This window comes from Lates calcarifer, linkage group LG3, assembly GCF_001640805.2.
Source record: "Lates calcarifer isolate ASB-BC8 linkage group LG3, TLL_Latcal_v3, whole genome shotgun sequence".
Taxonomy (NCBI): Eukaryota; Metazoa; Chordata; class Actinopteri; family Centropomidae; genus Lates; species Lates calcarifer.
Window position 1 is genome coordinate 11,897,952 of NC_066835.1, and position 12,344 is coordinate 11,910,295.

The 12,344-nt window shown below is 41.7% G+C and overlaps 1 protein-coding gene across 1 annotated transcript in view; it reads right to left on the reverse strand.

Annotated features, from left to right (window-relative positions):
• Window positions 1-302: 302 nt before the first annotated feature.
• Window positions 303-12,344, reverse strand: part of znf704 (zinc finger protein 704) — a 46,763-nt gene continuing 34,721 nt past the window's right edge. The window contains 8 exon segments of the mRNA XM_018698040.2: window positions 303-1,338; window positions 1,877-1,968; window positions 2,088-2,222; window positions 3,144-3,200; window positions 3,202-3,439; window positions 3,896-3,996; window positions 7,257-7,534; window positions 8,940-9,043. Of these exon segments, the coding sequence (XP_018553556.1) occupies window positions 1,224-1,338; window positions 1,877-1,968; window positions 2,088-2,222; window positions 3,144-3,200; window positions 3,202-3,439; window positions 3,896-3,996; window positions 7,257-7,534; window positions 8,940-9,043 (1,120 nt within the window). The 3' untranslated portion in view covers window positions 303-1,223.

Here is a 12,344-nt window from a genome sequence, read left to right on the forward strand (position 1 = left end):
GAACACACTTTATCGAGCAGTTGGTAGGTAAACAGTCATTGTTTCGCCAAAGAAAAAAAACAACAGTAAACATGGCACCTTAACAAGATCCAAAAAGAAAAAGAACATGATGAAGGAGTTTTTGGTTGCAAAGTTGTCATGTGTAATGAAAGAGAGAAGCTATTGAGATAGTGCTGTTTACAGTATAACCCCAAGTTTTAGCTGCTGGTTTTTGCTTTCTGTATAATCACATCCCTGATAAAACAAAGAAAATGAATCAACTGGATAAAAAAGTGACATAAAAAACAGTTTCTGTCTTCTGTTCATGATCGTGTGAAAATACCTGTGTTTGTGTGTTTGTGTGTGTAAGTGAATGCTGTCATGGTTTTATGTGGAAAATCACTGCTTTCTGCTTTTGCTGCTGCTTTCCCTGACTGTAAATTGTATCTTTTTTTTTGCATTGATCATTCACCTTGTGTGTCTCTCTTCCTCCTTCTTTTTCTACCTGTCAACCTGCCCTTCCCTCGGCTCTGCCGTACATTCCCTCGGGGGCTGTCAGGAGGGAAGAGCGGGTGAGAGTCCGGGAGAGGGGCTGTGATGTCGGTGATAAAAGATCACCTCAAAAAGTCCAGAAATAAAACAAGAGATGAACAAGTTGAAGGAAGAACAAAAACTGCCGGCTTTTACCTCCATGCTTATTCATAACGTTCTTCGAAAACTGCAGCAAAGAAGCTCATTCTTCTTTTGGATAAAAAAGTGAAGATTTTTTTTAATCTTTTGACAAAACACACAAAAAAGCTATTGGCCTTTTTTTCTGGACCCCTTCTTTGACTAGACTTTCCATTTAAAAACCAGAGCTTTACAAAACATAGAAAGATGCAACACTGAACCCAACATAAAAAACGGCAGAAATCTTTAGATCTATTTTTTTTTTCTTTACACTGTTTAGCTGCACTGGGATTTCCCAAAACTGGGAACGACGGGAATGGCAAGGCAGTACTCAGAATCCTGGACGGCGATGTAAAAAGGTGCCCGCCGCCGTCCTTGCGTCCACAGCTGGAATGGGATAGGTGGAGCTGAGTTAAAGGAGGGGCAGGGCCAGGAGCTTGACGGACAGTTGAGATTTCAAGCTGAAGAAAACCAAATGCATGCAAAATGACGCCTCTCCCCCCAACTTTTCTCTGGCAAAAGGCAGCGGCGCCTGTTGGCGTTGAGCTGGGACAGGGGTAGGGGGGTGGGTATGCTCAGTCGGTGAATCTCTGGCAGGCCTTCTTCCAGCGGCAGGCAGTGCACCACATGTCGCGGTTCTCCATACCGTACACCTTGCGGCACTTCTTTCCCTCGCCACGCACCTTCCGACTGAGAGGAGATGAGATATGGAGAGAAGTAACCAGACAGATGTGAGAGTGGTATCAAACTTCTAACTGACTGAGCCTATTTCCCAAAATGTTGAACTACTCCTTCAAGAATGGCCACATAGTAACATAGTCTTAGTCCTAATTGCAAGTAAACAGTCATCAATAGAGAACAATGTACCTTCAGTTTTCATTAACATCACACTGACATGTTCATTTTAGCTCTGATTAAGTCCTACATGATCATTTGTGACATGAAACATAAATCAGACCGTCTTTAACAGCTTGACTTCTTACTGAAATGGATTACTGAGCTGACTAATCATGACTTCTTTTTAATTAAGAGTCATTGACCTATTTGTAAGAGTCAATATTCCATTTTTCATCTCTTACCACATGAGGAGATTTTCACTTGTTGAGGCCTAATCTGAGCAGAAAATCATATTAGATGCTTTGGCTTTAATTTGAGTTGTTTCTTTGTAATATTCAAGCTGTGCTTTCAATTAATTTGGTCTTTCATTAAAACTACAGAGGTCCCGTACCTGAGGGCAGTGGTGGCTCTAGGAGGGGAGGAGAGGACGGCGATGGTCTGGGAGCGCTGCTCACCGAACCCCTGGCTTTTACTGGGAGATACCTGCAGGGGGAAGATATGACAGCCATCAAGAAAAAAGAAAGAGCAATACTGTGTAAATGGGTGTAATTGAAGCTGTGAATAAACGTGAATTCCTGCACGTGACATTAAAGTTTCCTCACTGTGTTCCCCGTGAAAGTGACGGGTGGTGACTGCCAGGAGATGCTAAAGCTGGAGCTGTTGGTGGGAGTGAAGCTGGTGGAGGCTGAGCCGGCCGAGTTACTGCTGCTGGACGGGATGGACACTGGAGCCGTGGCCTGAGGGCAAAGGTCAAAGGCCAAAATGTCATTAGTTTCTGCTTCTGGAGCAATAAATGTGGAACAAATTTTGCTATTGCCCCAAATCGCTTCTTAATTCACAAAGCCCTGAAGTCTTGTCTTTGTGTCTTTTCATGTGTCTTGACTGATGCTTGGTTTGCTGTGCTGTCTGCCTCACTTTTAAACTGTGGCACTTTATTCTTTTAATTCAACTTTGAAATAAAATTTATTCTTTTTATGACTAGCTGGAAAGAAAAACTGGAGCTCTGTGCAATAGCATCAAGGTTTGTGCAAATGCCTTTTATTTTAAGAAAGGACAATTCTTTAACATTCTTAATTTGAACATTAGTCATTTCCCAAACTACCACAAAAGAATTTTACTCTGAAATTAATCACGCAAATTTGAGCCTGAAACTGATCGTTTGCTTTGTTGTTTTTTGCAATAAAAGTCTCAGGAAGATTTTTCAAGAGCAATAAAGCACTGATAAGTATGTTGCTGGTAGAACATGTAGCCATTCACACATAGGGGTCACATTAATTGAAGACTCAGATTAATAAAACTGAATTTCAGGTTAAAATTGATGGATTGTGTCGTTATTCCACTTACAATTAATTGTTCAAACCTGCTGATATGTGTTAATATACCACAACTGTTAGCACAGCTGCTAATGGGAGCGAGGGACCACAGGTCGCTGTGACATCATTAGTTTTTTTGTAAACAGTGTGACACATAATCAGGATAATGAGGACCCTGATAGTGGTGTGTGAGAGATTATATGTGCATTTTGTGGGTAGATCAGTGTGCTGTGGTGTGCATATATTGATCCAGAAAGCATATTGATCTTTTATCTTCATGTCGAGTTTAAGTGTGTGTGTTGAACATTGATCTTCGTCTGCGGTTGTGCACGCATGCACGGTCACCTGGTAGGCATGGTCCGTGTGAATGAGGTAGAGAGCACTGGGCGCTGAGCGGCTGAGCTGGGGTGGTGCCGCCAGCGTGAGGCTCCTTGGTGTTGGAGGGCTGCGGGGGTCTCTGGGACTCTGGCAGCTGGTTGAGGGAAGGGAGGGGAGAGGGGGGAGGGGGAGGGGGAGAGAGGACAGAGGGCGACACGGGGGACAGGCTGCTGAGCCCGTCAGCCACCGAGTCCGTGTTGAGCTTGATCTCCGTGTAGTAGAAGTCCTCCTCGCCGTCGCTGCAGTCTGAGTCACAGCTACGACTGAAAACAGAAATACAGATAGTAAGGGGAGATGGACAGAGAAGAAAAGACTGGATGAAAAACAAAATCAAAATACATTTCCCTATGAATGCTAATTACTGTACAAGTTAAATGTGAAGCAAAGTGTGTCCATGTAATTGCGCGCAACCCCTGCTCCCCTGCCCCCCTGCAATATTAATGTCACTCTCCAACCAGCAAATCAGTCATCTGAGGTTGTTCAGTGTAGTACAGAATTTGTGATCTGTCTGATATTACTGTTCTCTGCCTCCCCTCCCACTCGCACCCAGAACAGTAAGCATTACAGTGACGATAGCACATCAGCCATTAACCTGCTGTTTTGACAGTGTAGCTGGTTGAAAGATCAGAGAGAACATGACAGAGATGTTTTGGTGGTTTGAGGGGACTGTAGCTAAGGTATACAGAGTGTATATGTGTCTGAGTGTTGTAGCGTCTTACCCCAGGTGGATGGTGCGGATATGTCTCTGGATACCAGCAGCAGTACTCAGCACCTTGCCGCAGTTCTTCCACAGGCACTTGAACATCACCTTCATTGAGTTCTGCAGGAAAACACATGTTGATGTTGGCTGCAGTCAGAAAACACAAGAGCTCAAAAATGCTTCCATGTTGACAGAAAGAGATGATAACCCCATATTTATTTATCTATTTTGTGGTCCAGTGGTTTGCACTGTAGCCCCCGAGTTCGAGCCCCGGTTCGCCCGGGGTTTGCAGTCCTCCACTCCAGCTTACTCTCACAGTCCAAAGACATGCAGGTTAACTGGTGACTCTAAATTGGTGTGAATGTGAGCGTGAGTGGTTGTTTGTCTATATATGTTGGCCGTGCAATGGACTGGTGATCCGTACAGGGTGTACCCCACCTCTCACCCCTGCGACCCTTAACGGATAAGCAGTTTAACCTTTGAGGATGTGACATTTCTTATCTGCCACCACCATCACTGACACTACGTAAGTGTGCAACTAAATCTCCTGAGCTGTTCATTCATCTCATCTCTGTATTACAGGAGAGATACATAAAGCATTTCTCTCTACAATATCCAAAAGAAAATCATTTCAAGTGACTGCACAACATGAGACATTTTCACTGCTTAAGACTTAAGGATTAAGGCAGATGAATGTTTTTATGAGGTTCAGTTTAAGATTTGAATGAATAGTCTATACAGTATGCAGAGCAGTACAATGAAACAAATGGCTGTTACAGTCAATGTTACTATTTCACTCATAGATTAATGTCTAGTTAAAAGAATAAAATACTGAATTAAACTATTCTTGAGATCCCAGACACTACTAATGCTTTAACTTAAAAGATTCGGTTTTACTTAATGCTAAATAAAAGTATAAAAGCTTCATGTTGCTGTCCATTTTGTTATTTTCTTTGGAATAAAACCACATTTACATGAGTCAATTTACTATAAATCTATTTGTAAATCTGAGGCTAACAGTGTTTTTAATAAATAAATCATTACATGAACATGTACAGAGTGAGGTAGATTAACATGGTTAATCTTCTACTGTCATGTTTTTTGGCCAGTGCCACTTCTGTCAAACTTAATCACTTCAGCAAAGAATTTGATCAACATCACAGTTTGGTTGACGATAATTTCACTGCATGCTGAGAACAATTCAATGAAACAACTTCACACTATATGCTCTTTCATCTTGGTTATGGTATGAATGTGCTAAAAAAGCAGCTTTATTGTAACATTCTTATATGGAGCTATTCTGAGCACATTTTTAAGTAAGAGCTGAGCAAAGAAGTAGACAGTAAATTTTTCTCTGGTTGTGAGCCGACGATGCTCCTGTATCTTTTATCCGTTTACTGTAATTACACCACCGGCCTCCCAGAGAGACCGTACATTGTTTTTCATGGAGTAAAAAGCCCTGTGAGCTTTCTCTCTGCCCTACAGCTCCCCCACTCTGAGAGCCATTATAAATGGTCTTATAGACCCGTCTATCAAACTATTGTTGAGGAGACAGATTTAATTTTGACAAAATGTTTTTTTTTATTTTTCTGCTCCTTACAGAAATGCATGCACATACAACAATCATCTGTCCCCTGTGCATTGTTTTGTCTGTGGGTAACAAAAGCTTTGTGTGTGCCTGTGTGTGTGTGTTACTCCCTTTAAAGAAGCATTTCACAGTTAATTAAATGGGGAGCTCCAAATGGTATTGTCTTGCCAAAAGAGAAGCGAGAGCACAAGAGTAGAATGTAGATAATTTCATGTGAAAACTTGGCATCGCGTATATACTGCATGTGTGTGCGTGTGTTTATGTAAGTCAGCTACATTGTTATCCAAGCTTTTACAGAAACTATTTATCTCCATCCACGCTCCAGTCCCTCTTTCATTCTTCATCCATAACCTTCCTTTCTCTTCCTCTTTCCCTCGTAATGTCTCCATCTCCATCTCCCTGCCCTTCTTTGTGATAAGTCCCCAATTAATACAGTACTGCGTGCCAATGTGGAGCTCACCCAAGGGTCTTTATCGACTTCTAGAGGAGCCACGATGCCGGCAGGATCTTTATGTTTGCTGTAGCAGGTATTAAAATCATTACAGCAGTTGCAGAGCGGCTGCATGTGAAAGCTGAGAAGTAATTATGAGGGGCAAAACATCTGGGGAGAGCCCACACATTCAGAGCGAGGGGAGAGGGGGGAAAACACAGGGGTGCAGGAAAGGAAGTAGGAAAGACAGAGTCAAAGGAGGGAAAGATGGATGATACTGACAGTGAACGACAAACTGGCACTGATAAGGAGAGAGAGAGAAAGAGAGAGAGAGCACAGCCAATATACATAAATAATGAGAGTGACACTGAGCTGTGGACGTGATGAGTTGTCCGTGGTGTATAGAAATGAGACAAGGTGAAATGATGAGTGAGAAAGGAATGAGTGTACATTATGAATGTATATGTGTGTGTGTTGTGCTTATCACGTCTGTATAGCAAAGACAAAACTACTACAGGAGTAAAAGGCTGTGTGTCCCTTCCTGTCCCATTTTCGTCTCTGCCTATCACTCGACATCTATAATCTCACTGGTTAATATCACAGTGTGTTAGAGAAAGGAATGAGCCATCTCCTGTACATGTGACAGCATCTCAAAGACAAGTTCCTCTCCCTTTTATTATTGAGATCTCTGCCTGATGTCAAGAGAACTGCTGCCGATCACAGCTCCACACTGGAATGGGAGAAACTCTTACTGTACTGCTGTGACAATTTCTGGGGCCCACACTGTAAAGTCATGCCAACAAAACAATTGTGTTTTACTAGAAACTATGAGAAAGTGGTTATTTGGGCAATTTATTTGGAACTTGAGAGAAAATAGCTTTTATAAATAACTCTTTAGGGGTTTATTTTGAAAGCTACACAGACCTTGTCCATAATAAGCTGGCCAAATCTCACTTTGAGTGTGAAGGAAAAACACAGCTTTTTGGTCCAGCAGTTACGTTAAGAAGACAAGTGTCTGGCCTCTAACCCACAGTGTGATCACTTATTTTAAATCTCTGTAGAGTTTGATAACTTGATGGATAGCATATAAACACTGATCAAATAACTACTACATGTGCATGAGAACAATTAAATCATGACTGTTATATTAAAACACAATATACATGACCTTTGAGAGCAGTACAGGTTAAACCAGAGGTCTACCTAAGTGAAATTTAGCAGGCATCATTCAACTTTTCACTAGATAATGCTCGTGAACATTTTTTGTTTGTTGTGGTGTTTCAGTGTGGATGGAGTAATTTTCAAATGTTTTCAAGTTAAAGTAAGGAATGATTCCTCCATGTGTATGCCTAGTTTATTCACCTTGCGCTTGCGAGGGATGGGCTCATCAAAGAGCAGGCTGCTGCCATCCTGTTCGTCCAGGCTGGGGTCCTCCGGCCCCGCGGGGCCGGGCCCCACGCCGCCCAGGCTGGGCACCCGGAAGGGCTTGAAGCTGTCGGCGGAGAGTGGTGGGGAAGGTGTGGAAGGGTTGGACTGGTCGCTGGGGGCAGACCAGCTCCAGTAGCCCCCCGAAGAGCTGTTGCTAGATGGGGTGAAGGGTCCCGTTGAACCATTGTCCTTCCACGAACCACTTAGACCCTCTGAGGAAACAGAGGTGAGCAGAGAGGGCATGGATCAAGGGGGGGGGGTGAGAGAACAGAGGGGATAGAAAGAGTGAACCAGTAAATTGAGTTTAGCAACCTGTCCGAGTTTCAGACAGAACAATTCAACATCAGACACACACATAAAACAAGTGAGGAAGAGACTTCCAATTAAGTTCACACAGATTTATTTACACCTCACACAAAAGAGCCTCAGCACTGCTATTGACTGTAGAGCAAGAAAAGAAAAAAAAGGTTACTTTCCTGTACTGTGATTCCGCTGAGACACTTCCAAGGTCTTGTTTTTTTAGATCAAAGAAATGTCTCTTTTGAATTTCAGCTACAGCCATTTCACTTTGTGAAGATGGAGGCTGGGGGGAAACTTTGGGCAGAGTATGTGTGTGTAAGAGTGTGTGACAGACTGAGTGAGTCACAGAGAGGGAGAGAGAGAGTTAGGAGCAGTTTGTTTGGTTTAGCTGGGCTGCTTCTTTCCTTTCTTCAGCAGTGCTTTATGTAAAAAAGGAAACAGTTCACCAACAATAAGAAAACTGCTGATATGTGTGGACTTTTTTAAGATACAGAAACACCTTTAGATATAACTTATATCAAATTATTTTGAAACATATGGTGGAATGTGAGAAAAAAAACAGTCAACCATGGCAGTGAGCTTGGCATGAAACCAAGTGTACACTATGCATGACAACCTGCTGTGTGCACTGATGTAAATGCACATTGTATGATCTCCAACATGTGTACAAGGGTGTGACATCTGTATGACTACATTACAATAAAACCGTAGACTTGGTATTTAAAATCTACTTTGTGCATGTGTGCATGATGTATGTGATGTGCATTTAACATCTGACCACATGTGCATGTGTGACCGTGATAGCACGTGCGTGGTGATTGGAGGGTTGGCTGCATGTCTGTTTGGTTGAATGGACAGCTGGTTGGTTACACACACTATCTAAGTAGTTGCATGTGATTGCAGGTTACGGGGCACTTTGGATTTCTGCCACCACGTTGAGTGGCAGAGATCCAGACTCATTGTGCTTTTTCTGTGGATTTGCAGAACTCACAGAGGAGAGAATCCTAAAGCACAGCAGGTGGCAGTAATTTATCAACCTAGGCTTCCACATGCATTCACAAGATAACCACCGCACGAGAATGGAAAAAAGTCAGTGTATAGCAGAATATACAAATGACTGGCTTAGGCTGAAATACTTTTTTTGTCTTCACTTTCTACAGAATTTCTGCTTGAGATGGAAATGAGAGAATGATACATCAAAGCCAAAGATTCATTAGAATCTGTGCAGCTGCTGAAAGCATAATGTGTTTGTCATAACCTCGCTGTATCAAAGGGATATTTCCTCTTTCTCAGTCATTTAGCAGTTATGATACTCACCGCTGACTTTGACAGGTGGACTCCTGACCAGCGGACTGGTGGAGAGACTGGTCAGTACCATGGCAGCCGTCACCTTGTCCATGTCCACTTCCTCCTCTGATCGTCTGTAAAAATACAAAAAGAAAAAGACAATAACTTAACTGAGCACTGTCTGCTCCCACTACAGAAATATACATTTAGAAAGACTAAAACCCCTTAAGATAGTTGGATGCAGTGTGTAGCTCAATAATGAACAACAGAAGCTGCTAATTAGATAATTTTGTTGAAATGTATAACAAATAACAAAAAGTGTTAATAAATGTAAAACCAAATTGGACTGATGTGGGTTTTGTATTTGATCTGTAAAGCTTCTATTATAAACATCAGCTGTGCAGTACACACATTCGCCGATCCATATGACAGACCATAACCACAGACAACACACATATTTGTCACTTCTAATTGGCACACAGAAAACACAGACTGGAAGACATGGGTCTTAATCCTCTCACATGTATTCCTCAGAGAGAGGCAATCCCTGTGATCAAAGGGATGTCAATAGCTGTATTACTGACAGTATACCTATGGTGCATGCTCACTATTAACGCAAGAAGCAGTGTGTGTGTGTTTTTTGTCCCTGAGCAAGCGAGACTTTGATGGTGGGTGGAAGCCAAATGATCAAAGTTGATTCTATTACAATGATGAAATCTCCAGCTGCCTTGGAAAAAAAGTGACATCAGCCATCACCAGGTTTCCCAGTCACTGGGATCAAATAGTAGGTTGCGCTGCATCTTAATTGATAAACACACAGCAGAGGCAACAAACTGCTGAAATAAACAACCCCCTGACTTTCCCAGTACCTGTCAAACAACAAATTAATGCCCACTAAGTAGTGACACAGGAAAGATGGAGTACTTTATTTATCCCAAAGGGAAACTGCAACATTGCTGCAACCACTTCACATGAATCACAAAGACAATAAGGTAGGTAAGTAACAAGCAATGGATTTAAAGGCTAAATTCTGTGCAATATCTAAATAGACATAGACATGAACAGTCTGTCTTTTTCAAGAAGAGACTATTCTGACAGAGGAGTCCCCTCTCCTGAGATGGAGGAGAATCACTGCACAGAGGGAGGCAGCTGGCAGGACTGACTTCCTGTAGCATTCCTTGTTGTAGTTGAGCTGAAGAAATCCCCTACTGTTTGACCAGCAGGTGGTGGAAGGGATGTAAGACTTTCTCCATGATGTTTAACAGTTTGTGCAGCTCTATCCCCTCCATGACCAAGTCCAAGGGGAACAGAGTCCCCAGCAGAAAGGCAGTTTGTTCAGTTTGTTGGTGTCACTGGCTTTGTTGCTGCTGCCCCAGCAGACTGCAGCATTGCACATCAGGAAATCGCACTGTCCTGGTGGTGATGGTGTTATCCATATGAACTCTTCTCACAGAGTACATTTCGGTCTGTGGCCTCAAAACATCTCTGCACAGTGCCATTAGCTTCCTTTAGACTGAAAATTCCATAAGTGGTAGTGTGAGTACATCCATAAAAATAAACAGATAGATGTTGATTTGCTCTATGTTGTTTAAACTGAAGCCAAGACTTGTCTGCTGGTGTTAAAAATAATTTAACTTTACGCTTAAATCCACATTTAAACTGAGCTGTATGACTTCACTTCATAAATGGGCCAAACGAAAAGGGAACAAAGAAACAACAGGATTTAATACTAAGTTGAATAAACATCGGTCTAAATACACAGTAAGACAATTCAGTAACAAATGTTGAATTAAAATTAATCAGAAACCAGGGCAAGTGGCCATCAAAGTAACCACAATGGCAAAGACCACAGGATGACAGCACCACAGAAGGCCTCTACTGCAACTACCTCATCTACTGTATTTGTGTTGTGAGGCAGAAAAAAAAATACAGCCAATGACAGCATGTCTGGTGCTTGCAAAAAAAGGAAAAAAACATGTGAAGGGTTTAAAGGAGAGAGGATTTAATCAAATTAATATTGAACTCCTCAGTCACGTTGCAGTTCGCTGTCTGGTGCACCACTCTACAGTAAAGCATGATGGTGAACTGGGAGACGTGTAATGACTTCAACTGCCCTTTTCACCGGGGCAACAATTTACACTCCAACAGGACACGACCCAAAACCTACTATATAACAAAAACTAACAGTGGAGAGGCTTAAGAACAACAGTGTGAAACTTGTTGAGTGGCCCAGTCGAAGCCCAGACGTGACTCTCAGTATTTATTTTTAGAAAGGCTTTCAGGCACAGATGCTCCCCATCCAAGTCGACCGAGCTTAAGCAAATCTAGAAAAAAGAAAGTCCCAAATTCCAGATGTACCAAACTAACACAGATGAATTTAAGAAAACTGAGAAGACTCAAAGCTGCCAAGTTTTTCAGATGCAAAGGAGTGACTCAAGGAGTAGAATACTGGTTTAAATGAGAATTTTCTGATTTTAAAAAAAGCAGAGAGAAACTGTGTTGATCCTAAGACCAAACATACTCTACTATGGGATTAGACTGCAGAGAAGAAAGCACAAAGACGCAATCTAAATGCTTTGGCTGCTGAACTGGGAGAAACCTCATTTGAATTATACAGTACATTTTTTTCAGTGCAGTTGTTCATTGTTTGTACCATGATGATCTAGAGAGATGCTCAAACAGCCAGTGGCCTGTCAGAAAATGAACATGACCTTTACTGGGGGGGCTCTGACTGGTTGTGCGCTGTCCATTACAAACTGGATATTCTGTGGTCTTACTCTCACTTGTTTTTGCTGCCTGGAACATCATGGAGGACTTAATCTCCACCACACACAAGTCTTTATGTTTCTGTTTAGCTCCTCATTAACTTGTAATGGTGTTGTTGACCATAGTAGGACTGTGACTGTCTCCAGATGCAGTCATGATGAACATGTTTTTGGCTGCTTGTGCCCAGCGAGGGCTGAGGGCCCGTGTTAGGGACTACAAATCAAAGAAGCTAAAAGAGCTAAAGGGGATTTCCAGTGCTCTTTTCTGATTAAAAACAGACCTTTTTTTTAAGAGTGTATCAGTTTCATAAAATTGACTCAGAGCACAGGGTTAGCTGTGGACAACTTTGATTAAAAAAAGGCATAGTTCCCTTAATGTACTGGTTTTCACAAGCATAAAACATTAGGATTTGTAATTAATAAAAATGTCAATTTTCTAGTTAATTCTGTTTTCTATAAATGTGGGTAATCATATAATACATCAGTCAATCAAAATTCATCTGAAAATACTTTATCATTAAACAAGGAATATTGTTATAGTGAACAAGTGAATTACATATTTTTACATGTTTTTATTTAATTTAATCTGTAGCAGAACAGACAGCTAATACAAGCTGGATAATGTTAACTAGAAATATATTTACAACCACTGATAAAACTGCAAATCACT